The following is a 26,444-nucleotide window of genomic DNA, read 5'->3' on the forward strand; positions in this document are numbered from 1 at the left end:
CAGCATTAGAAAGAGTTGAATTACATCAAAAACAAGTATTTTCCCTTGCGATGAAAACACAATGTAACTCGAGAGTCAAAAATTAAAACGCATGTGTTGGTAAGTTATTTGATCAATTGTGTTGAGCATTTGATGGAGCAATTGTTATTGTGTGGTATCTATTGGAACCCAAGGTACTGATCATTAAATATTTTTTGGCATAAGGTAAGCAACAACATTCTCCTGTCTTACTTCAATATAGTTTTGGTGCCACCTTGTGGTTTTTCACAGTTATGTATAGACTATAAATGCTTAAAGATATATTTTCCAGTTTTGTGGGTTAACCAAAGACTAAGTCAAACAGCACCTTGTGCTGCAATAAACAAGATGAATTAACAAAGAGATATTCCAAAACATCCTCAGTTAAGATCTGCAGATTCATCTCAGAACAATAACTGAATTTGGGGTTTGCTGTTCTGTCATTAGTATACATCATTAAAACTCTTCTAATTGGGGCATGATGCATAATAGACCTTCTGGGTTAAGGGAGATAATTTGTTCTAGTAAGTTTGTAAAGCTGCACACTGTATGATTAAATGATAGAGTTGTCACAGAAATAAAAGCTAGAGAGAAGTTTGAGAAATACAAGACATATCTAAAACCAAGCCGAATAGTAATGCAGAAGGGGAAGCATGAAAAATCTCAAGGTTCCAGTGGCCTTTGAGTATGGTGGAAGTAAAGAGGAGATGACACTCGACATGTAGACTGACCCAACAGTTCCTTGCACCAGGATAGGATAGGAAAATGGAGGGGAAACAAGGGGAAGCCATAGAAAGAAGTAGAAATAAAGCTGATGGACAAACAATTGACAAGAGGGTGAAAGGTTATTTTACTAAACATTTGTTAAATTTGTCAGCCAAGGCTGGTCGCTACTTGGAAAATCATCTAATAACGCAGCAGCTTCAAAACGTAGAAAGTCTCTTCATAATCAAAATATCAGAACACCTGAAGAGGAAAATTCCAGTGATGTACTCTATAATGATGTACAGAAGCAGGCGTGAAGCATGGATGGGGCCATTACCAGATGGAAAATGTTCATATATGGTGCACATAAGTGCTGTGACCCTTTGTAAGGAGTACACATCATATTTTTTCAGATACAGTTGCAATACAGCTAACATAATTAAATAGGTTTTGCATAATCTCCTACTTTTGCAATACAGCACAGCTGGTCCTAAACAGCTCATACTCTCTCACGATCTACTGCAAACATGTAAAACATGGGTTCAAGACTTCAATTCCTGAGCATCAACAAGTGAGTGTACACTTTTTAAGGTAAGGAGCATTTTCTGAAAGTTGGAAGTTTTAAAATTGTAGTCCATAAAGGCATTAATTATATCCCAACAACAATTTGCATTTATACAAGGCCCTTAAGGCAGCAACACGTCCAAGGCAGTAAAATCAAATCAAAGTCAGAAAATATGTATATATACTTGATACAATATTTCTTTCAAAATTTAGTTCAAAAACAATCAGTTGAGAAAGGGAGTTACCCACCAGAGGTTGTTTACATTACCCTCAAGTATCATGGATGAGTTTGCTCATCTGTGGCATTGTTGTTTAAGTAGCCAGGTTTATTCTGCAGATCATTTTCAGATAAAACCATTACTCAGTTAACTTTCATTTTACTGAAAAATTAGTACGATGGGTCAAGGTTTATAGAGTAACCAGCTGGGGTTATCCATCTTACATAGGGCAAAGGTGACCTAAAAACTGGGGAACTGAGAAGCAGTCAGATTGATATACCAAGCGAAAGGGCGGACAAAAGGGTCAAAAACGTGGGCACCATTTGCACAGGGGCAGAATGACTAGGTGTTGGCAGATACATTCGAAGATTGTGGGCGGGATTTTCAGCGGCACCAAATCTGGAAAATCCCGCCCGAGGTCAACGGACCTTTGCATGGTCTGCCATCCGTCTGTCCCCACCTCCCGGCCGCTACGATTCCCATGGGGGGCAGGACTGGAGAATCCCCCCTTCGCGTCAAGTGGTATTTCCATGTGGGCAGGATGAAATGGGAATAGATATTAAAACATTCTGACTTACTGGTGCAAGTCAATCTCTAATGTTATGGGGCATTTGTTACCAGCGGGGATATTGCAGGTGAAGGTGTTAATTCACAGCATTCATGGAGAAAAATTCAAATATCTTCAATAAAAGTAAGCTTAAGAGAGTAGCTTGAAGATGGGGATAAGTAGTGGTAGGCATAAGAAATAGGAGCAGGAGTAGGCCATCTAGCCCCTCAAGCCTGCCCCACCATTCAATAAGATCATGGCTGATCTGAAGTGGCTCAGTTCCACTTTCCCGCTTTCTCCCCATAACCCTTAAGCCCCTTGCTTACCAAAAACCTATCTACCCGTGTCTTAAATATATTTAGCGAGGTAGCCTCTACCACTTCAACGGGCAGAGAATTAATGGTTGAAACCCCACCAGTTGCAGGTATTTCATTCATTCTCGGGAACAATACAGCAGCATCACAGATGGTAACAATGCGTACTGTGGTTGAGCAGCTAATAGAAAATCCACCAACAGAGAAATTCCAGCAAATCATCCTGGGGTTTTTTCAGGTTGTGCAGTGATGCAATCACGGGTTCATCAGATCGGACAGCACAGTGGCACAGTGGTTAGCTCAGCTGCCTCATGGTGCCAGGGACTTGGGTTCGATTCCAGCATGGGGTCACTGTCTCTGTGGAGTTTGTACGTTCTCCCCGTGTCTGCGTGGGTTTCCTCCGGCTGCAAAGATGTGCGGGTTAGGTGGATTGGTCATGCTAAATTGACCCGAGTGTCAGGAGGATTAGCAGGGTAAATATGTGGAGATATGGGGATGGGGCCTGGGTGGGATTGTGGTCAATGCAGACTCAATGAGCCGAATGGCCTCCTTCTACACTGTAGGGGTTCTATGAAAAGAGGAAGGAGTTGCAAACCCAGATTGAGGCAAATGAGATCAGGTTATCTGATACCATCTTTAGTGGGTTAGCTGAGAATGAGAGACGTAGAGAGTAAGACTGATGGTTTCAATTCAAAGTGATTAATTGAATTACAGCAGGGTGACTCAAGATTAAAACAATCCTATCAGGGCATGGGCTCAGTACTAGAAACTCAATACATTCCCAAGTGTGACTATGTCCAGCATGAGTTCTTGAGACTTCATTTTGGAAGGTCTAATACAGATAGGAAATATACAATAAATAGAAAAACCCTTAAGAGTATTGATAGGCAAAGGGATCTAGGTACACAGGTCACTGAAAGTGGCAATGCAGGTGGAGAAGGTAGTCAACAAGGCATATGACATTGCACGCTTGCCTTCATCAGCTGAGGTATTGAGTTTAAGACTTGGCAAGTCATATTGCAGCTTTACAGAATCTTAGTTAGGCCACACTTGGAATATAGTGTTCAATTCTGGTCACCACACCACCAGAAGGATGTGGAGGCTTTGGGAGAGGGTACAGAAAAGATTTACCAGGATGTTGCCAGGTATGGAGAGCGTTAGCTATGAGGAGAGGTTGGAAAAACTTGGTTTGTTCTCACTGGATCGACAGAGGTTGAGGGGAGACCTGATAGAAGTCTACAAGATTATTAGAGGCATGGGCAACATGGATAGTCAGAAGTTTTTTCCCAGGGTGGAAGAATCAATTACTAGGGAGCATAGGTTTAAGGTGTGAGGGACAAGGTTTAAAGGAGATATACGAGGCAGATTTTTTTGTTTTACAGAGGATGGTGGGTGCCTGGAACTCTCTGTTGGCGGGGGGTAGTGGAGGTAGATATGGTAGTGATTTTTAAGGGGCATATTGACAAATATATGAATAGGATGGGAATAGAGGGATATGGTCCCCAGAATGGTAGAGGGTTTTAGTTAAGTCGGGCAGCATGATCAGTACAGGTTTGGAGGGCCAAAGGGCCTGTTCTTTTCTGTAATTTTCTTTGTTCTTTGTTTGTGCTTTGTTAGTCATAAAGCAGAGAGAAGACGAGGTGAACATTGTGACAGTGGCTCCCTGAAAATTTGGCTATTGGGAGTTTTCTGGAACCACCAATTGAAAAGATTTCTCACCATGAGTGGATTCTATTGCAAGCTTGTTCCAAATTTAGCAGTGTAGTAGCACACTCCTACAGATCTTCAAGAAGAACAAGGATTTCATTTGGATGCAGGACTGCCAAATGGTTTTCAATCATTTAAAAACCGTGCTGACGACAAGCCCAGTCTTTGCAGCACCCAGCTATGACAAGCAGTTTAAACTCGCAGTGGATGCTAGCGACATTGGCATAGAAGATGTGTTATTGCAGGAAGATGAACTTGGCCTTGAGAACCTGGTATATTTCTCAAGGAAATTGGCAGCAACAGCTGGTGCTACAACATTACGAGATGTGAACAGAAAATACTGGAAAATCTCAGCGGGTCAGACAGCATCCGTGGAGAGAGAATAGAGCCAACGTTTTGTGTCTAGAGGATCCTTCGTCAAAGCCCTAGATTTGAATGTTGACTCTCTTCTCTCTCCATAGATAGTGTTAGACATGCTGAAATTTTCCAGCATTTTCTGTTTTCATTTCAGATTCCAGCATCTGCAGTTTTATTTTGAGATTTATGTTGCTAACAATTCAGCAGAGACAATTGTATTATATGAGTGGGGGTGATGGCCCAGTGGTGTTATTGCTGAATTATTAATCCAGAAACTCAGCCAATGTTCTCTGCTAATAATCCGCCACAACAGATGGTGGAATTTGAATTTAATAAAAAATATCTATAATTAAGAACCTACTGATGACGATGAGAAAAACATGTCGATTGTTGGAAAAATGTCCTTTCAAGAAGGAAATCTGTTGTCCTTGCCCAATGTGGATTACATGTGACTCCAGAACCACAACAACGTGGCTGACCCTTAACTGCTCTCAGGCCATCAGGGATGCGCAATAAATGCTGGCCAGCCAGCAATGCCCACGTCCCATGAGTAAATATTTAAAAAAATAGAGTTTCTATACTTCTGGAAAAGGTTTCTGGAAAAATTCCAAAACTGGAACTCCAAGTTATTCTGATGGAGATTGAAATTGCAACCATTCAACTTAAAAATCTTCCATATGGCCGGGAGAGGAAATATCATTGCACATTATCTCAAATATAAATTAGACTTTTGGGAACAGTGAGTGTACATTTATGGGGTATCTTCAATGTTAATGCATGTTTTTGAATGTTGTAATGTTTAATAAGTTCACACAAATAAGAAAAAGGTTGAGAAATGAAATCTCTTTCAAATTAAGATATTTCATTTTTAAAGGGGGGAGGAAGACCGTGTAATGAATGTGCCAGCAGGTTAAAAACCACCAGCATTTCAAAAGGTTTTTCATAGAACATGAATCCCAATAATGAGATTAGCAGTTGTCGACAGACCAGAAGAATAATGAGAGTAGCAGTTGTCGACAGACCAGAAGAATATATCGTTCTATTAATAGGAAATACTTCGGGCAGACCATTGCATCACCCAGAGAAGGCATACACATGTATTAATCTTTTCCAACTACAGAAGCTGAGAGGGCAGACAGCCAATATACAGGAAGAACCATCAAAGGGAAACAATAGTATAACTGACAACCTTTTCATGGAAGCAGGAAGGCAGTTTCCATCTGGCAGCCTGAGGAGCAGATTCCACCTTTCAGCCCATTAGTCAGTTCTAGCTAGCAGACTAGATGCATGAGTGCAGAAACCTTTATGGTGCCAGTTAAAACCATATCTTCACTGAACCAAGAACAGACGTTCCCCAGCAATACTACTCAATCATACAACATGTGGGAACTACAAACTGGAGTTTATTTATGGACATATTGGGCCCAATTTTACAATTGCGTCATGCCTGTTTTTGGCGCAAAAATGTGATAAAGTCAAGCATGAGACCGTTAATGCGATCCGTGCCCGTGTCTGCGCAGATGCCCACTTTACCAAGGCCCGAAAATGGATGGGATCCAATTTGTGTCTGAAACAGTCACAACAGCGATTTAAACGCATTTGCATTTAAACGCATTTGTATTTAAATGGGAGGCGGGTCAGATCATTCTCTGGTTGCAGGGGGGAGGAGGGTTATTTCCCTTGCCATGAATGTTGGTTCTTTCCCCTAGACCAGCAAATTCAGAAGAAGTAGAAAATATCTTATTACCATTTCCCAAATTACCTTCTAAACTTGGAAATGCAGCTCTGAGAATTTACTACAAGTTGGCTGTTGCTAAACACAACTGCAAACATTGGTGTATCAAGCAACAGTTATTTGTACACGCAACTATGTGTTTCATTACACAACTTCAATAAAGGCCTGGATAGGTACGTCGATGTATTTTGCAAGGACAGGCAGCAGAGAGAAGGGATTCCACTGCTACAGTAGTGCACAGGCACTTAATTAATGAAACTGTCAAAGTGCTCGTCTGTGAGTATGTGAAATATACTGGTAAGGAGGCCAGATGGCTCTCTGGTGGTGGTAGTGTGATGGTGTGTGTGTGTGTGGGGATAAGGGGGAAAGTTACATTGTAGGAGTGGTGGTGATGTCTGTGGGAATCATCACTCCCGGACGCTTTATCTGCTTTTTGCGACCCGCCAATGATGCAATAGCAATGCGATTTTCACATTTTTTTCCTCACTGTAGTTCAGAGCTCCGATCATTTCCGGCACGCTAAGACCCACCCACAGCGCAATTCAGACCCGTGATATTTTTTCCAGGCCAAGTGCGTATGGGGGCGCCTGAAAGCAGTTTTCCAATTCGGATCTGAACTGTGCCCAAAGTCAGCACTTAGAATGAAAATGGTAAAATCGGGCCCATTGAATTGGATGCTGTTTGGAAAGAGTTAAGTCCTGAAAGAATTCAGGTCTCGCAATTGTACTTTAGGGTAATTATTATCTAAACTGTGTGGGTGTGTTTAGTAACTGTCCTAAGTCATTACAGTCCTGATCATGTGTATATGTCTTTTCCTTATAGTAATAAGGAGTCTTTAATAAGTGTTATGCTATGACTGGGCTGGTTACTCTTCTCATTGAGTCTTGTCCTTGGCTCCTCACACCATTCCTGTAATTAAACTATACACGTACATATAAAACCTTTGGATCTTCCATTGGTCTTGTCCGCTCAATCCGCTGGAGTCTGTCTTCACATGCTGGGATAGAACGGTCAAGATGGCGGTCTCCGCAAGCGTCATGGAACACGAAGAGCAGGACAAGATACAGAAGATGTCCTGGTCAATCACTGTGCCTAGACCCATCTCCAGCCATCTTGACTTTTGTCTTGCCACTGGATCCAGATGGGAATTGGGAAGAGAGAGTGAGGCTGATGTTGCACAATTCTCCCTCACTTTAATCCAAATCAAGAGCTAGTCTTGACACCATCATCATCGTCGTCCTGTTCAACCTTTGAAGTCCTGTGGCGATGGGTGAGCGACAAAGCAGCAGGTGCAGATACACTGGGAGCTGTAGTTACGGATCTGCACGCAGACGGCTCAGGTCTAACGGTCGTTTTCCGCTGACCGAAGCAGCAGTGAAACTCGGTGTCTACCTGGGCGAATGAGCAGTCCTCTTCAGGAATGCACTGCTCACCTCCGTAGAATGAGGAAGGGGCTAGAAAAGGTGCCCTAAACATTGCCTGCTTCACTACACCCTGGCCAGTTTATCGCAGCTGGCAGGGATCCCATCTTGCCGTCGAACAAACAAAATAAAACACAAGGAGACACTGCTCACCAGTGGCACTTGGAATGTGCGCATGCTTTTGGACAACCCTAAAGCAGACAGACCAGAGAGAAGAACAGCCTTAGTTGCCAGAGAGCTTGCAAGATACAACGCTGACGTTGCAGCCCTGAGTGAAACTCGTCTTGCCAACGTAGGTCAGTTGACTGAAACTGGAGGTGGATACACTTTTCTCTGGAGCGGTCGCAGCATCGATGAGCGTCGTGATGCTGGAGTTGGATTCGCTGTCAGGAGTCAACTTGTTCGGAAACTTGCTAATCTACTCAAGGGTGTGAATGACCAGCTTATGACATTACAGCTTCCGCTACAGAACAGAAGTCACGCCACCCTGATCAACGCCTATGCTCCTACAATGAACAATCCGAATGAGATGAAAGACAAGTTCTACGAAGAACTAGACGCCCTGCTATCAGCAGTGAGCAGTACCGACAAGCTGATCTTTCTTGGTGATTTCAATGCAAGAGTAGGGTGTGACTCGGCAACCCGGTAGGGAGTCATTGGGAGGCATGGAGTGGGCAAATGTAAAAGTAACGGCCTACTCATAATGAAGACTTGTGCAGCACACGACCTCCTCATCACCAATACAACCTTCTATCTGTCTACCCGTAACAAGACCTCCTGGATACACCCTCACTCTAAGCATTGGTATCTTATCAACTATGTCATTGTCAGGAGAAGACAGGCAGGATGTCAGAGAGACCAAGGCCATGTGTGGTGATGACTGTTGGACAGATCACTGGCTCATTGTCTCCAAAACGAGGGTCCGCATCAGACGCAAGAGGCGACCACAAGGAAGCAAGATTACGAAAAGAATCAATGCGGCCAAGCTAAAGAACCCCAGCATAGCTTCAGCAATGGCTGAAGTCTCAGAAATCAAGCTTGCTAACCTACACCTCGCAGGCAGCACTGAGAACGACCGGGAATGCTTCAAGGATGCTGTCCATTTATCTGCACTGAAGATGCTCGGGCCCTCCACCCGCAAGCATCATGACTGGTTCGATGAGAATGATGAGGAAATACAGACTCTACTTGTTGAAAAGCACTGTCTTTATCGGGCTTGTCAGAACGACCCATTATCAGCTGCCAAGAAAAATGCTTTTTACCAGTTCTTGCAGGACAGTCCAGAATAAACTGCATAAAATGCAGGATGCCTGGCTGAGCGTCAAGGCAGATGAAATACACAGAAACGCTGACAGAAACGACTTGAAATGGTTCTATGAAGCCCTCAACACTCTCCATGGATCTCAATCTCTCAGGAGATCCCCCGAGCTGAGTACAGATGGTACAACTCTCATTACAGACAGGATTCAGATCCTACAGAGATGGGCTGAACACTTTGAAGCCGTCCTCAACTGACCATCACCTATTAACGATGAGGCAATAGACAGGATTCCCCAGGTCGATATCAACAGCCCATGGATGACCCACCGGTCATAGCCGAAGTCACAAAAGCTGTCAGCCAGCTATCCAGGGGCAGATGCCATATCCGTAGAGATCTATAAAGCTGCTGGTTTTGTACTTATTGAGAAGCTCAGCAAGTTGTTCCAGTCCTTTTGGAAGCAAGGATCCATTCCTCAGGAACTTAAAGATGCTTCCATCGTACACTTCAACAAGAGGAAGGGCAATCAGCAAGTTTGCGACAACCACTGAGGAATCTCGCTGCTCTCCAGCACAGGCAAAACCCTCGCAAGAGTCCTGCTAAATCATCTGGTCACTCACCTGGAGCTAGGCCTGCTTCCAGAGTCACAGTGTGGCTTCTGCAAAGGTCGCGGGACTATTGACATGATTTTTGCTGCGCGCCAACTTCAGGAGAAGTGTCAGGAGCAGAATCGCGAGCTCTACACAACCTTTGCTGACCTCGCGAAAGCATTCAACACTGTAAGCTGACAAGGCCTGTGCAGGATCATGTCAAAGTTTGGCTGCCCCCCCAAATTCATTCAGATGGTACGCCAGTTCCATGATGGCATGATGGCCAGTGTACTGGATGGCAGAGAATCCTCTGAGGCATTCCCAGTCACCAACGGTGTCAAAAACAGGGCTGTGTGCTCGCACCCACACTGTTCAGCACCATGTTTACTGCGATGTTGAATGATACCTTCCAGGACAGTGTTGCTGGAATCAGACTCAAGTACAGAGTGGATGAGAAGCTTTTCAACCTGAGGAGACTTCAAGCTATTACCAAAATGAAGGAGACTGTTCTGACAGACTTCCTCTTTGCTGATGACTGTGCCCTGTATACTGGCTCAGAATGTGGATGTGCTGGCGTTGGACTGGGGTAAACACAGTAAAAAGTCTGACAACACCACGTTTTAGTCCAAATAAATCGGTTGGACTAAAACCTGGTGTTGTCAGACTTTTTACTGTACTGGCTCAGAGCCAGAGATGCAAGTCAGTATGGACAAATTTTCCATGGCTTGTGACAACTTTGGACTCACCATCAACATTAAAAGGACCAAAGTCATGCACCGTACACAGAACCCATAATCACAATCAAAGGGCAGAAACTACAGGCAGTGGACCAGTTCACTTATCTTAGCAGCACCCTCTCCCAAGCATCGACTATTGATACAGAAGTTAACTGCAGAATAGCAAAAGCAAGTTCTGCTTTCAGTAGACTGCACTCCACTGTATGGGAACGCAAGTCTGTCCAATATGTGCCAGGACATTCCATGCCCAAATTGGCCTGATCAGTCATCTTCCGACACACCGCATCCAGCCTCAAAATGACTAAGGGTGTCGAGGTCCTCATCAACTATGATGGACGAGAAAAACATATATAATATATATGTGTGTGTTTGTATATACACTATATAGATATCCCAGATGACATCAGCCAGGATTGTGACAGGCTACAAGAGTAAGTCAGAGGTTATGAATTCTGCAGCGAATAACTCATATCCTGACTTTCCAAAGCATTTCCACCATCCGCACTGCACAAGTCAGGGGTGTGATGGAATACTCTCCATTTTCCTGGAGGAGTATAGCTCCAACACCACTCAAGAAAGTCAACAATTATGTACAAGTAGATCTTTAAAAGATGAAACAAACAAGTTCTAACAAAATGTACTTCCATAGCCTTGGCAATTATTTAAAATCATCAGAAGCTTTCTGAGAAGTGATCCTCTACAGATCAACAGTATATAGCATGGAATTTTGCAAACATTTTCCTCGCTGGAATGTCTTCCCAGAAGTTCCTGGGACAGAATTGGCACTTCAACACATGCACGATGGCTGCAGTTTTGTCGTTGGTCTGACAACAAAATCAAATACCTGGGTTCGATTCCTGGCTTGGGTCACTGTCTGTGTGGAGTTTGCACATTCTCCTCCTGTCTGCATGGGTTTCTTCCGGGTGCTCCGGTTTCCTCCCACAGTCCAAAGATGTGTGGGTTAGATCGATTGGCCATGCTAATACTGCCCCTTAGTGTCCTGAGATGCGTAGATTAGAGGGATTAGCGGGTAAAATATGTAGGGATATGAGAGTAGGGCCTGGGTGTGATTGTGGTCGGTGCAGACTCGATGGGCCGAATGCCTCTTTCTGCACTGTAGGGTTTCTACGATTCTATGAAACATTTGACAAATTTATGTGTAATTATAATTTATGGGGCTAAGCAGCAATAGATGAGAGAGAGGAGATAAGGACTTCATGATACATTCTCATTTCAGGAACTACAATAACCCCCATTAGTTAGAAAATCTACAGGCAGCTGTGAGTTACCCATTTATCAGTGGGAAAAGCGCAACTGTTGTGCTATAATAGGCAAGGTAAGTGCAGAGCAACGTTAAATAACTTTTAAAAAGTGGAAGTTACGTTAGCTGAGACACCATAGATCATATCTCTATAATCGCCTTACAAAGATGAATTCAAACCGAGTTCACTGGAACAAAGAATGTGGTAATGAATGAAAATCTGAAAAAAAAAGCACTTTATTGAATAACCAAAGAACTAACCAAGTGTCAGAGCTCTTACCTCTGCATTTAGATTGTCCTCCAAACGATCCAGAAACTGGCTTTCAATTGGGTTCTGCTGCGTCAGTAGAGTTAAGTAATGACTCAGTTTATCATGAGCAGTGATGATTGTGCCTTCACCAAATTTGTCAAACTGTGGTCGTCCAGCTCTGCCAAAAATCTGCATCACATCTAAAATTCCTAGATCAACAAAGGAACCCCTCTTGGCATCATAAATTTGAGTGCCCTGTGGAAGAACCAATCAAAGGCATTAGAAACAACAAGATAAATGTGCACAATTGACATTTCCTCAAATGTTTGTTTTCATAAAAGAACAGAGTTTTCTATCAATATATCATTAATAATTAAGTCTATTCCAAAAGATTTTGTTATGGCTTATAACAGCCGTTTGTTTTTGCTTTCTGCTTATTTCTGTTTTATTGAATTGTTGCCATTACACAGCAAGTGCTCATGGCAATTTATTGAGGTCAATGGCATTGGGCGAATTAAAATTAGTGGACACTTGATTATCAAGCAGCAGTGTCTCAATTGTCACTTCAACTTCTGGTCCATTTTGCATCAGACCACCATCAATATCTCTTCGAATCATATTAGAAGTCTCACAACACCAGCTTAAAGTCCGACAGGTTTACCTGGAAACACAAGCTTTCGGAGTGCTGCTCCTTCATCACCTGTTGATTCCAAATAAACTTCGTGGACTTTAACCTGGTGTTGTGAGGCTTCTTATTGTACCCAACTCAATCTAACGCCGGCATCTTCGAATCATGTTCACAACCATTTCCATCTCCAACTTCAATAAGGATAAAAAGTGACTGAAACACAAAGCTTAAAACTGATTATAATTCAAGTATTTGTTTTGTAAAAGATACTTGATGGTCAGACTCCCTCTATAAAATCTGATAATGCAGAAGGTTTTGGGGGCGATTCTCCCAGCTCTAGCAACATCATGTGCTGGGAGACATCAGCGAGCTTCCTGTTGGGTGCCACGGCCTCCGCTCGTCTCTAGGACTGAAGTCTCTGGGTCTGCTAGAGAACCCCCCCCCCCCCCCCCCCCCCCCCACACCAGGAGTGGTTCCCTCCCACGGGGTTTACAACAGCTCTCCACTAATGACCCCATTGGAAGGAACAAAGGCCATGGAGGCATCCCCCCCAGGAGGTCAGGGGTAAGGGGGAGGGTGCCCCTTGGATTGTGCCAGATCCTCTGGCACAGCCCAAGGGGCAAAGTGGCAATACCCAAGGAACATCTTGGTATTGCCCACTGGGCAAGCGATCAGTGGGGGTGGGGGTACTGCTGCCACTCTACCAGAGGATCACTGGCGGGGGCGCAGGACTTTGGAGCTGGTCCACAGAGATCCAGGAGGTCAGCGATTGGGAGACTGGAGGTAGAGGCTGGAGGGTCAATGATTCAGAGGTACGGGGCTGGCCAGCGATTGGAAGGCTGGCAGTGAGGTGTCACTGCGCATGCGCCAACTTCCACTCTGACAGATTGGCCCGCTCAGCAGGAATAGGCTCCAGCCCCTAATTTTCAGAGTTGATTTTGGATTCCATGATGGAAACAAATTTGAAAGAACAAAAAAGGCCAACAAAAACGTCATTCAATAAATCAGAATTTGAGGAGCTTATGAAAAAACTAATTGAATGAAGAATTGCAAGTGTGGACTATTAACTAGTGATATCCACTGCCTAAATTTTCTAATTTTGTACACTCCACATTTTATATATATTCATCCAGTGTCATACACTGCTAAGATGCAATGAAATGTAATTATAATTGCAGCTGTGTTAGTCTACTGGTGGTGCACACAAATTCTGTATTAAACCCTGTGGTCTTAAGATACCTGTGCAGTCTACAATTGCCATTAGAGTTTCATCAAGACTATAAAAAAATTGTAAGAACACGTCCCACAGTACTTTCAGAGATGCAATGAGACAAGATATATTGCAAGCCAAAGAAGCTATTCGGAGGGATGATTAAAAGTTTGGTTAAAAATGTAGCCTTTAAGGAGCAGACAGAGACTTCCAGCTTGGGTGACTGTCCATGTGTAGTCTGCATGTTTACACCATGTCCGTGCAGGTTTCCTCCGGATGCTCCGGTTCTTCCCAGTCTGAAAGATGTATTGGTCAGGTGAATTGGCCATGCTAAATTCTCCCTCAGTGTACCTGAACAGGCGCCGGAGTATGGCGACTAGGGGATCTTCACAGTGACTTCATTGCAGTGTTAATATAACCTACTTGTAACCAATAAACTATGAAATTATAGACAGTTGAAGTCATGCTCGTGAATGGCGTGGTGGAGGTGCAACACCAGAAGAAGGGTGTGTTCTGGAAAGGGTGTACTGATGGATAAGGCTATGGTGAGATAGCTGCAGAGTCATTTGAGGAATTAAACATGAGGATGACAATTATTCATCAGAAGACCGCAAGGCATGGAACAAATGTAGCAAAAGACAGGAATAACAACCAGATGAACAGGACTTGATCTGGAAATGGGTATGGGTAACAGAGTTTCAGATGAACTGAATTTTACAAAGCATAGAGCTCAAAGGCCAGATAACAGAACGTGGATAGGTGGCACTGCAGTAACCAAGACATGATGAATGTTTCAGCAGCAGATGTGGTAAATGCTGTGTCTAACAATGAAAGGGGCTGATTACAAAAACAGAACTGAAACCAATTTCTATTTAAGAAAAGCACAGTCTTTTATTTTTATTTCAGCTTAATCAAAATGCCCAAATTTTATGAGGTTCTTAAAGTCTCTGAGCCATAACTTCCTCGGAGTGGAAGTCAGCAGCGGATTGGCATTTTGTATCGACTTAACTGCGCTTAAATTCTTAACTGCCTGTCTCGCTCAACCAACTCAGGCTGGGTGAGATTCAAGCAGCACAGCTGGACCCTGGTGTCATAGTGTAAAAGAAGTGGTGTGAAGGAGGACTGCCCCCCCACCCCACTCCCACCACCCACTTTCAATGGCATCACCTGCGGTAAATTGAAAATAATAGGCCAGGAGGGAAGGTAAGAGTCCAAGCTGAGTGAGTGGGATGTCAGAGAGATGGTGATGTGTGACATCCTAATTGGGTGATGGGAAAGAGAGTCAAACATTAGTTGGGGGGGGGGGGGGGAGGGGGAAGAGAGAGAGAGAGAGAGAGGGGAGGAGGAGGAGGAGGAGGAGGAGGAGGAGGAGGAGGAGGAGGAGGAGGAGGAGGAGAAGAGAGGGGGAGAAAGATTGACAAAGAAGTTGATAAAGGAGGGTAGGAGAAGCTATGAGGCTGGGCTAGCACTTAATATAAAAAAGGATAGCAAGAGTTTTTATAAATATATAAAAAGGAAGAGGCTGGCTAGGGTGAACGTTGGTCCTTTAGAGGATGAGAAAGGGGAGCTAGTGGTAGGGGATGGGGATATGGCTAAGGTCTTGAATAACTTTTTTGTTTCTGTCTTCACGGAGGAGGACGTGAATAATTTGCCGGGTGTTAGCGATGGAAAGGTGGTAGGAATGGAGGGTCTTAATGACATTACTGTTACTAGAGAGGTGGTGCTCGACAGACTGGAGGGGCTGATTGTGGACAAGTCCCCAGGACCGGATGGAATGCATCCGAGGGTTCTGAAAGAAATGGCGGAGGTGATAGTGGATGCCTTGGTGGTTATTTTCCAGACGTCGCTGGATTCCGGGGAAGTGCCGGAAGATTGGAAAACGGCTAATGTTACGCCGTTGTTTAAGAAGGGTGCCAGGCAAAAGGCGGGGAATTATAGGCCGGTTAGTTTAACGTCTGTGGTAGGTAAAATGTTAGAATCCGTCATTAAGGAGGAAATTGCGAGGCATCTTGAAGGGAATTGCTTGATAGGGCGGACGCAACACGGTTTCATTAAAGGGAAGTCGTGTCTGACAAATTTACTGGAGTTCTATGAGGATGTGTCTAGGGCAGTGGATAGAGGAGAGCCGGTGGATGTGGTCTTTCTGGATTTTCAGAAGGCGTTTGACAAGGTACCTCACAAGAGGTTATTGCAGAAGGTCAGGGGACATGGAGTTGGGGGTAGGGTGTTAGCGTGGATAGAGGATTGGTTGTCAAATAGGAGGCAGAGAGTGGGGGTCAATGGGTGCTATTCGGATTGGCGGTTGGTGACTAGTGGGGTGCCCCAGGGGTCGGTGCTGGGGCCTCAGCTATTTACCATTTATATAGATGATCTGGAGGAGGGAACCGAGTGCAGGGTGTCGAAATTTGCTGATGACACCAAGATTGGGGGAAAGGCAAATTGTGCGGAGGGTGCGGAGAGTCTGCAGAAGGATCTAGATAGGCTGGGCGAATGGGCCAGGAAATGGCAAATGGAATTTAATGTTGGCAAGTGTGAGGTGGTCCACTTTGGTAGGAAGAATGATAGGAAGGACTATTACTTACGTGGCGAAAAACTGCAGCAGGCGACGGTGCAGAGGGACCTCGGGGTCCTTGTGCATGAGTCGCAAAAACCCAGCTTGCAGGTGCAGCAGGTGGTCAGGAAGGCGAATGGGATGCTGGCCTTCATAGCGAGGGGGATTGAATATAAAAGTAGGGAGGTCTTGCTGCAGCTGTATAGGGCATTGGTGAGGCCGCAGCTGGAGTACTGTGTGCAGTTTTGGGCGCCGCACCTGCGCAAGGATATTTTGGCCCTGGAGGGAGTGCAGAGGAGGTTTACTAGGCTGATACCGGAGTTGAGGGGATTGAGCTATGAGGAGAGGCTGAATAAACTAGGCTTGTACTTGTTAGAGTTAAGAAAGGATGAGGGGAGATCTCATTGAGACATATAAGATGATGAATGGGATGGATAGGATAGAGGTGGAGAGACTCTTCCCGCTCAAAAAAGACAGTAGGACTAGGGGGCACAGCCTCAAGATAAATGGGAGGCGGTTTAGAACGGAGTTGAGGAGGAACTTCTTCACTCAAAGGGTGGTGAATCTCTGGAATTCTCTGCCCGTTGAAGTGGTGGAGGCTGCCTCGCTAAATATTTTTAAGAAGCGGGTTGATGGGTTCTTGATAAGAGAGGGGATTAAGGGTTATGGGGAGAGGGCGGGAAAGTGGAACTGAGCCACAACAGATCAGCCATGATCTTATTGAATGGCGGGGCAGGCTCGAAGGGCTAGATGGCCTACTCCTGCTCCTATTTCTTATGTTCTTATGAGAGAGAGAGATGGTTGTGTAGGAGTCATGAGGGGGAGGGGAGAAGTTATGCATTGCGGGGGGTGGGGGGGAGGGATTTGAGCTCAGGGGCTGGTGGGGAATCCTGTGCAGGAGGGGAATACCATGGGGTGCTTAGAGGAGAGGCGGTGTGATGAGTCCCCTGGGCATTCAACGGTGTAGAGATGCTGGCGTCGGACTGGGGTAAACACAGTAACAAGTCTCACAACACCAGGTTAGAGTCCAACCAGTTTATTTGATAGTAATCTCACAAGCTTTCGGAAATGGTGTTCCTTTGTCAGGTGTGAGGAGAGGCTGAATAAATTAGGCTTGTACTCGTTAGAGTTTAGAAGAATGAGGGGAGATCTCATTGAGACGTATAAGATGATGAATGGGATGGATAGGATAGAGGTGGAGAGACTCTTCCCGCTCAGAAAGGATAGTAGGACTAGGGGGCACAGCCTCAAGATAAAGGGAGGGTGGTTTAGAACGGAGTTGAGGAGGAACTTCTTCACGCAAAGGGTGGTGAATCTCTGGAATTCTCTGCCCGTTGAAGTGGTGGGGGCTACCTCGCTAAATATTTTTAAGACGCGGGTTGATGGGTTTTTGATAAGAGAGGGGATTAAGGGTTATGGGGAGAGGGCGGGAATGTGGAACTGAGACACGACAGATCAGCCGTGATCTTATTGAATGGCGGGGCAGGCTCGAAGGGCTAGATGGCCTATTCCTGCTCCTATTTCTTATGTTCTTATGTGTGTGGAAGGTTCTGTTAGAGAAGGGCATATAAAGTCACACACAGTTTACAGAATACTGATTAGAATTCAAGTCTTACAGCTAACCTGCTATTCAAGTCTTAAAGATGCAGACAATGTTAGTGGAGACAATATAAGCATAGGTTAAAGAACGTGTATTTTCTCCAGACAGGACAGTAAGTGAGATTTTACAAATCCAGGCAAGTCATGTAGTGCGACATATCCTTTCTGGAGACAACACACATCTCTTTAACCTATGCTGATGTTATCTCCACTCACATTGTCTGCATCTTTAAGACTTGAATAGCAGGTTAGCTGTAAAGACTTGAATTCTAATCAGTATTCTGTAAACTGTGTGTGACTTTATATGCCCTTCTCTATCAGAACCTTCCACACACCTGACAAAGGAACACCGTTTCCGAAAGCTTGTGAGATTACTATCAAATAAACTGGTTGGACTCTAACCTGGTGTTGTAAGACTTCTTACTGTGTTCAATGGTGTCTCAGGGCTCAATCTAGTTTTCAAAACAATTACATTGGTGTTAGAAGTGCTTCCATTTCTTCTAACTCTTTCAGAGTAATATGAGTTTCCCAAATCAGAATGTTTAAAATGACATTCTCCCACAATCTTGTCTGAGGAAAGATCCAGAGGGGTATCCACTTTATAGCTATGCTACCAGTGTGTGGGCAATTTCTTAACTGGAGATGGTGGTATCAATTTCCTATGTGCCGCTCCCCCTGTCCACCATTACTCAGACTCAAGAGAAAATGTTCCTCTCTTCTCACTTCAGCTTCCATCAGGCCCATTCAGCTGGTCGGCAAATCCTAGATCCTATAAACCTATATTACAAACCAGCTTCCTTCCAATGAGCTATTGCAATGCCTAACAATTCTTCAAACTCACAAAATGATCACATTCCAAAATGAAGCTGGTTGTTATAAGATATATAAAAAAGCATCCTAGCTCTGAGAAATTGAGTGAAGTACAAAAGCAATGAAGTAATGTTAACCCTATAGAAATCCTCATTTAGGCACAATTATATTTGATTTGATTTATTATTGTCACATGCATTAGTATATAGTGAAAAGTATTGTTTCTTGCACGTTAAAAAGTCTGACAACACCAGGTTTCAGTCCAACCGATTTATAACTCCAGTTACTGGAGAGATTTCCCCCAATCCCCATTAATGGTTCCTTGATGCCACACTGAACCAAATGTTGCATTGGATGTCAACTGTAGTCACTCTCACCTCATCTCTTTAACTTGGCTCTTCTATCCATGTTTGGAACAGAATTGTAATGCGATTTGGAATCAAGTTGTTTGAAAACAATTAATCCATCTTCTAACTGCTCTTTTAGTTCTTGTTAAAATTGTAAGAATTTCTTTTTCTTAAATTTACACTTTCTAGTTGACAATATGCTGGCCAATAGAATTATTTTTCTCCCAATTTACCTAATCAGATCTCATCTTCATATCAATTCTGATTAAAAGAGTCCTGATTTTCCTAATTGCTTGATGAAATTAAAGACCCTCATTCATGATATTTCAATGAATAGTTTCTACACCCTTCCCACATATTTTCTATGGAATGGTCCAAACCTGGTGTTGTCAGACTTTTTACTGTGTTTACCCCAGTCCAACGCCGGCATATCGACATCTTGCACGTTATACAGACAAAGCATAGCATATGTGGTCTGTTTTATCTGTATAATGCACAAGAAATTATATTGGTATTTTCTATGGTATTTTCCATTCTGTAGAAAATATGTGGAGAGGGTGTAGAAGCTATTCATTGAAATATCTTGGATGAGGGTCTTTAATTTCATCAAGCAATCAGGAAAATCAGGACTCTTAATCAGAATTGATATGAAGATGAGATCTGATTAGGTAAATTGGGAGAAAAATAATTCTATTGGCCAGCATAATGTCAACTAGAAAGTGTAAATTTAAGAAAAAGAAGTTCTTACAATTTTAACAAGAACGAAAAGAGCAGTTAGAAGATGGATTAATTGTTTTCAAACAACTTGATTCCAAATCGCATTATAATTTTGTTCCAAACATGGATAGAAGAGCCAAGTTAAAGAGATGAGGTGAGAGTGACTACAGTTGACATCAATGCAACATTTGGTTCGGTTTGGCATCAAGGAACCATTAATGGGGATTGGGGGAAATCTCTCCAGTAACTGGAGTTATGTCAAGCACAAAAGATGATGGTTGTGTTTATCGAGGCCAATCATCACAACACTAGAATATCATGCAGGGATGCCTCAGAGTACTGTCCCAGCTGCTTCATCGCTGACATTTCGTTCATCAATACAAATGTGGGGCTGTTCATTAATATTATCACAATATTTAGTACTCCTCAGATATTGATACCATCCATGTACATAGGCAGCAACAGCTGGACAACAGTCAGGTTTGGACTGCTAAATGGCAAGTAATATTTGTGCCACACAAGTGCTGGACAATGGGACAATCCAACCATCAGCCTTTGACATTTAATGGCATCAACATCATTGAATCCCCCCCCAGTAAAAATCCTTAGGGCTGCCATTGACCAGAAACCTAACTGAACCAGCCACATAAATATTGTGCCTATAAGGGCGACACAGTGGCAGTGGTTAACCGGCTGCCTCAAAGCACTGGGGATTCCAGCCTTGGGTGACTGTGTGGAGTTTGTACATTCTCCCCATGTTTGCGTGGGTTTCTTCTGGGTGCTCCAGTTTCCTCCCCCAAGATGTGTGGATTAGGTTGATCGGCTATGCTAAATTACCCCTTAGCATTGGGGGATTGACAGGGTTAAATGTGGAGTTATGGGGATAGGACCTGGGTGCAATTGTTGTTGGTGCAGGCTTGATGTGCCAAACAGCTTCCTTCTGCACTGTAGTGATTCTATTCTGTTCTAAGAGCAGGTCAGAGGTTGGAACTTCTGAGGCGAGTAACTCATCTCCTAACTCAAAGCCATCAACATAGAATAAATCAGAACTATGATAGAATACTTCTAATTAGCCTGGATAATTGCTCAACAAAACTTTGAAGCATGATACCATCCAGGACAAAGCAGCCCGCTTGATTGGAACCCCATCCACCACCTTTAATATTCATTCTCTCTGCAAAGGGCAGCAGAGTGTACCAACAGCAAAATGCACTGCAACAACTTGCCAAACCTGCTTCCAAATTCATGACCTGAGAAAGGCTGCAGATGCATGGGAGCACCACAGTTCCAAGCTTCCCTCCAGGCTATATATCATCTTGATCGTTCCTTCATTGCGATTGGGTCAGAATTCTGGAACTCCAACCCTAACACCACATGGACTGGAGCATTTTAAAAACATGGTTCACCACCACCTTCGAAAGGGCAATCAGTGAAAGACAAAAGTACTGGCCTGGCTGGCAATGTCCAAGAGTTACAATATGGAATGTACTACCAGAAACTGTGGAATGTCTGTTACGTCTTCACTGGAGTGTAATAAATGGTTGAAAAGAAAATTTGCAAAAGTGTATACAGAAAAAGGACAGAGAAATGGAAGTATTTCTCTCTCTGAGAACAGGTACAGGATGATTGTGCTGTGAAATTCAATGATTCTGACAGGTCATGTTGGGAATTACTACCTTCCCTCTTTATTCCAGCTGCTGGGTTACCTATAACATCACAGTAAAGCAGATCCTGTCTCCACAAACCACAGACAGCCAAGACCAGAGTACAAACTGTTCAGATCACTGGTTTCTGTGCAGCCATGGGCCACCATAACCAACTAACCTGAAACCTTCAACATTTTCTGACCATTGGCAGCCAGACTATGCTAGATTATCACCAGCCTTCAGGACCATTATCAGGGCCAAGCGGGTGTGAACATCTGGCTCTTTTACCTGTGCAAGCTCCAACCTGAAAACACAATCATCAGGCAGGCTACATCTCCTCTGTTATCTTCGCTGGCACACCTTTCTCAATCTTCCAATCACAAGGCAAGCTCAGACTTGAAATAACCGGGGATTTCTTTAAAGTTGTCAAAATGGCTTCTGGATTTTTAATAGTTCCACTGATCTCCTTCCTAAGTTATGTCTTTGAACCAAAGGTCTGAATATTTAAAATCTAAGTTTACTTCAACTTGGGAGTTTCCACATGATTTACAGCTAGGTCAAAAACACAAAGAAATATAGAATTTTGAAGCCTAAGTGATGAATTAGTAATTTATCCAGGAGCGTTTACCATGTAAAGTTTGTTAAACTTTGCAGGAGAGAGGAATAACTGCAGCCGAGCATGTGATTATCATAAAGGGATTTATTTATACAGAATATTGCATTTGCACCTTGAAGCTGAATTGGCCGTATTCATAGAATCATACAATCCCTGCTGAGCCACTTGGCCCATCAAGTCTGCACTGGCTCTCTCCCCACTCTATCCCCCCTAAATCGATATATTTACCATGGCTAATCCATCTAACCTACACATCTTGGGACACTAAGGGGCAATTTAGAATGGCTTAACCTGCACACCCTTGGATTTCCTATTCCTGTAACAAAAGTGATTGATATCTTGCACTATTTGATTGCAATAATTCATTAAAGATTTCACGTGCAGATTTATGCTAATGGATTGATGATATCCATGTTCATGATACCCACCTTTATTACTGTGCCACTATACTCTATTCCATAATTGGTGCTGCATTGGCTATTTGCCAGTTCATCACTAGGTGAGGATGAACATAAACTTTCAGCAAATATCCTAGCTGGCTCTACCAAAACTTCTGCACCTTTACCTCCTTGTCTGACCATCATTAAGAATTTTCCACTGAACAATGGAAAGAGGCTATTACATTTGAGATAAAAAAAATAGAAATTTGGCTTAGTCAATGTGAATGAAAACATTTCAATAAAATCAGACGGAGATTGGGGTTTTCATTGACTTTACCTTGATGATGACAGCATGTGCAGGAAGATTGACACCCCAGGCCAAGGTAGCTGTGCAGACCAACACCTTTATGTGTCCACGTGAAAAGCAGTTTTCAACCAAATTCCGGTCCTGACGTAACATTCCTGCATGGTGAATACCAAATCCATCTGGAAACAACTCGCGTAGCTGTTTGTTCCGGGATTTCTGAACCTGAGGATTTACCAAAAAGAATTGGTTCAGTACTTTTCCAGTTTTAGCCTTGAATACAACTGACTTTTAACTATTAATCATTTGAAAAACAAACATTAGATTCAAAATGCTAACTCTGTTTCTCTTTCTATGGGTGCTGCCAGACCCTCTGTGTATTTTCAACACTTTTGCTTTTTTATTTCAGATTTCTAACATCCACAGTGATTTGCTTTTATTTGAAGGGCTTTATTGTAAGCAGTATAAAATTAGTGAAGTCTTGCTAAAGCTGTGCAGGGCACTGGGGGAGTTCACACTAAGAGTACTGAGTGGTTTGTTCCCCTTAGGTTCTCCAGGCTGATTCCTGGGATGAAGGAGATGCCTTATGAGGAAAGGTTGAGCAAATTATACTGGAAGTTTAGAGGAGTTATTGGAGTTTAGAAGAATGAGATGTGATCTTATTGAAACATATATGATTCTGAGGGGGCTTGATGCTGAGAGCACATTTCACTCATGGGGAATCTAAAACTAGAAACATAAAAAATAGAAGCAAATTGGTCCTTCAAGCTGCCCATTTTGATCATGGCTGAACGTTGAACTCAGTAACCTATTCCCGCTTTCTTCCGCATCCTTTGATCCTTTTAACCTGAGAGCTATATTTAACTCCTTATTGAAAACATACAATGTTTTGGCCTCAACAGCTTTCTATGGTTATGAATGCCACAGATTCATCCTCACTGGGTGAAGAAATTTCTCCTTGTCTCAGTCCTAAAAGATTTACCCCGTATCCTTAGACAGTAGCCCCTGATTGTGGATCCCCTGTCATCAGGAACACCCTTCCTGAATTTACCCGGCCTAGTCATGTTAGAATTTTAAATGTTTCTATGAGATCCACTCTCAGTCTTCTAAATTTCAGCAAATATAATCCTAAACGTCTCAATCTCTCCTTATATGACAGTCCCACCATCCCAAGAACCAATCTGGTAAACCTTCGCTGCACTTCCTCTGTAGCAGGAATATCCTTCCTCAGATGAGGAGCCCAAAATTGCACCCAATATTTCAGGTGTGGTCTCACCAAGGCCCTGTATAATTGCAGTGAGGCATCTCGCTCCTGCCCTTGAATCCAATCACTATGAAAGGCCAACATACTATTTGCGTTCGTCAACTGCCTACTGCACCTGCATGCTTATCTTCAGTGACTAGTGTACAAGGACCCCCCACTTGACATTGCACACTCCCCACTCTCAATTTATAAGCTTTCAGATCATATTCTGCCTTCCTGTTTTGCTATCAAAGTGGATAACCTCACATTTATCCAAGTTGTGCTGCATCTGCCTATTCACTCAACTTGTCAAAGGGACACAGTCTAAAAATATGATGGAGATGAGGAGGAATTTCTTTTCTCACAGGATCTCCTATTTAATACTTCCGTGGGATTTGGATGTAACTGGCATGTGTTATCAATCCCCATATGCCCTTGAGAAGCTGGTGGTAAGGTGCCTTCTTGAACCACTGCAGTCCATGTGGCGCACTCACTGTGCAATTAGGCAGGGAATTGCATAATTTTGACCCACCATCCATGAAGGAATGACAATTTATTTCTAAGTCAGGGTGGCTTGTGGCTTGTAGCTTGTAGGGGAATTTGTAAATGGTGGTGTTCCCATGTGTCTACTGTCCTTGTCTATCTGGGTGGTAGAGATCATGGGTTTGCAGAGAACTGCTGAAGGAGGCATGGCAAGTGACTATTGTGCATCTTGTAGATAGTATACACTGCTGCCATTAAGTGTTGGTAATGGAGGTAATGAATGTTGAATGTGATGGATAGGATGCTAATGAAATGGATTGCTCTGTCCTAGGTGGTGTCAAGCTTCTTTAGCATTCGGGAGTCACACTATTCCAGGCAAACGGAGAGTATTTCATCATATTCCTGACATTTGCTTTGTAGATGATGACTGGCTTTGGGTGTCAGGAGGTGAGTCACTTGCCTCAGTACTTCCAGCATCTGACCTACCCTTGTAGCCACAGTATTTCAGTATTTGTAAAGCTGGTCCAGTTCATTCTTGTTCAGTGGTGTATCCCCACCAGCATGTTTATACTGGGGTGAGGATGGGGGTTTCAGCTTTGAATGTCAAGGGAGAGATGATTGGATTCTCTCATGTTGGAGATGGTGATTGTTTGGTAGTCGTGTGTTGCAAATGTTACTTGCTGAACATTGGTCTTTGGAAGTCACTTGCACAGAAACTGCGGAAGCTGGGTCATTGATTATATTCACAGTTGAGACAGATTTTTGACCTTTATGAGAATCACGGGTTATGGGGGAAAGGCAGAAAAGTGGAGGTCAGACCACAATCAGATCAGCCATGACTTATGGTGGAACAGGCTGGATAGGCCAAAGGCCTACTCTACTGCTCCTGTTTGTTATTTATGATCTTATTAAGTAGTTTACTGCCACCGTAATATTTCTTACTGAAAATGAAAATAATACATTGCAATGTTTAGTGTTACAAGCTACAGGCAATGCATCAATGGACCTTGGTTCATAAAATAGATTACACATTTTAGTCTAGATGCTATGCATCATTATTCTCATTAGCATACATGGCATCAAAATTATTTTGGTAAAGGGTATGAACATTCATATGAAAAGAAGAGGTAGAAAATATCATAGAGACAATTAAATTTAAAATTTACATCTTGCAAAATTAAACTAAGCACATCAAATGTTCAAGTTTCAAGCATCATTTCAAAAATTATACATGTTCAAAGATATCCCAATGCAGTCTACTTTTTTATACAGTGTATTTACAAGCATTTATCACAGTGGATGACTTACTCCACTGTTTCCGTTTTATTACTTAGACACAAATGTCCATCAAATACTTATTTTCAGGTGTCCATTTTGAAAGAAACGGATATGTGATAAATGCTGATAATGGAGTATCAGGCTACATCTGTGCATTTATTCTCAAATATTTAGCACAGTAAATTTTAGGTGGTATTCTGATTTAGAGGCATTCTGTCATAATCCCACAGGTGGCAGCTTCGCACCATTAGCTCCTCAGCCAAGCACATCCATCACAATACATTCATTTACTGATAGTGTCTTATGCACCTTTAATTTCGTAACTAACACGACATATCACTGTGACAGATATCTGTGGAAAATAACAGGCGCAAAAACTGGTGGACATCTCGACACCATAACTAATTTCATAGTGATCGCTTTCCAACTGTACTTGATTTTTCTAGGCAGCGTTTGAGTTGGACTGAATTTAAAACTACAATACCTTCTCAGAATTGAGGTGGCTAAACATTCAATGTTCACTAAACTCAGTCGAATTGTCAATTATAGTAACATGTTGCAGGTCAATTGTTACTGTATGTGATTGTATGTTCAAAAAATCCCCTAAAATTCAAACAAAAATATAACTTGAAAGACATGCAAGGGTCAAGCGCAAAAGTGTTAGCTAACCTGTTTGGCATATCTGTTTTAATAGCTTATTACATAACAAGTTTTCTTTTAACAGAAACGTAACTGATCAGTTCACATGCTAAATTTACCCTTCTTTTATACATATATTCTCACTTTAAATCTGGCTGTACATTTACTGTAGGACCAGATAACTTTTGGCAATTTAATTAACATATAAAAGACTGGCACACAAGTACTTTGACAATCTAATCATGTGCTAAACATATAGCATTAGCAACTTTTCAACTATTTACAACTATTATATGAATAATGCATATCCA

At 42.9% G+C, this 26,444-nt stretch overlaps 1 protein-coding gene across 1 annotated transcript in view; it reads right to left on the minus strand.

The window, feature by feature from the left end:
- Positions 1-26,444, minus strand: part of ascc3 (activating signal cointegrator 1 complex subunit 3) — a 522,713-nt gene that overhangs the window by 202,785 nt on the left and 293,484 nt on the right. Inside the window, exons 15-16 of the mRNA XM_080192820.1 lie at positions 22,524-22,715; positions 11,713-11,937 (exon numbers count right to left, since the gene is read on the minus strand). Of these exons, the coding sequence (XP_080048946.1) occupies positions 11,713-11,937; positions 22,524-22,715 (417 nt within the window). The remainder of the gene's footprint in view (positions 1-11,712; positions 11,938-22,523; positions 22,716-26,444) is intronic.

This window comes from Carcharhinus amblyrhynchos, chromosome 7, assembly GCF_965287045.1.
Source record: "Carcharhinus amblyrhynchos chromosome 7, sCarAmb.v2.hapA, whole genome shotgun sequence".
In the NCBI taxonomy this organism is placed as follows: Eukaryota; Metazoa; Chordata; class Chondrichthyes; order Carcharhiniformes; family Carcharhinidae; genus Carcharhinus; species Carcharhinus amblyrhynchos.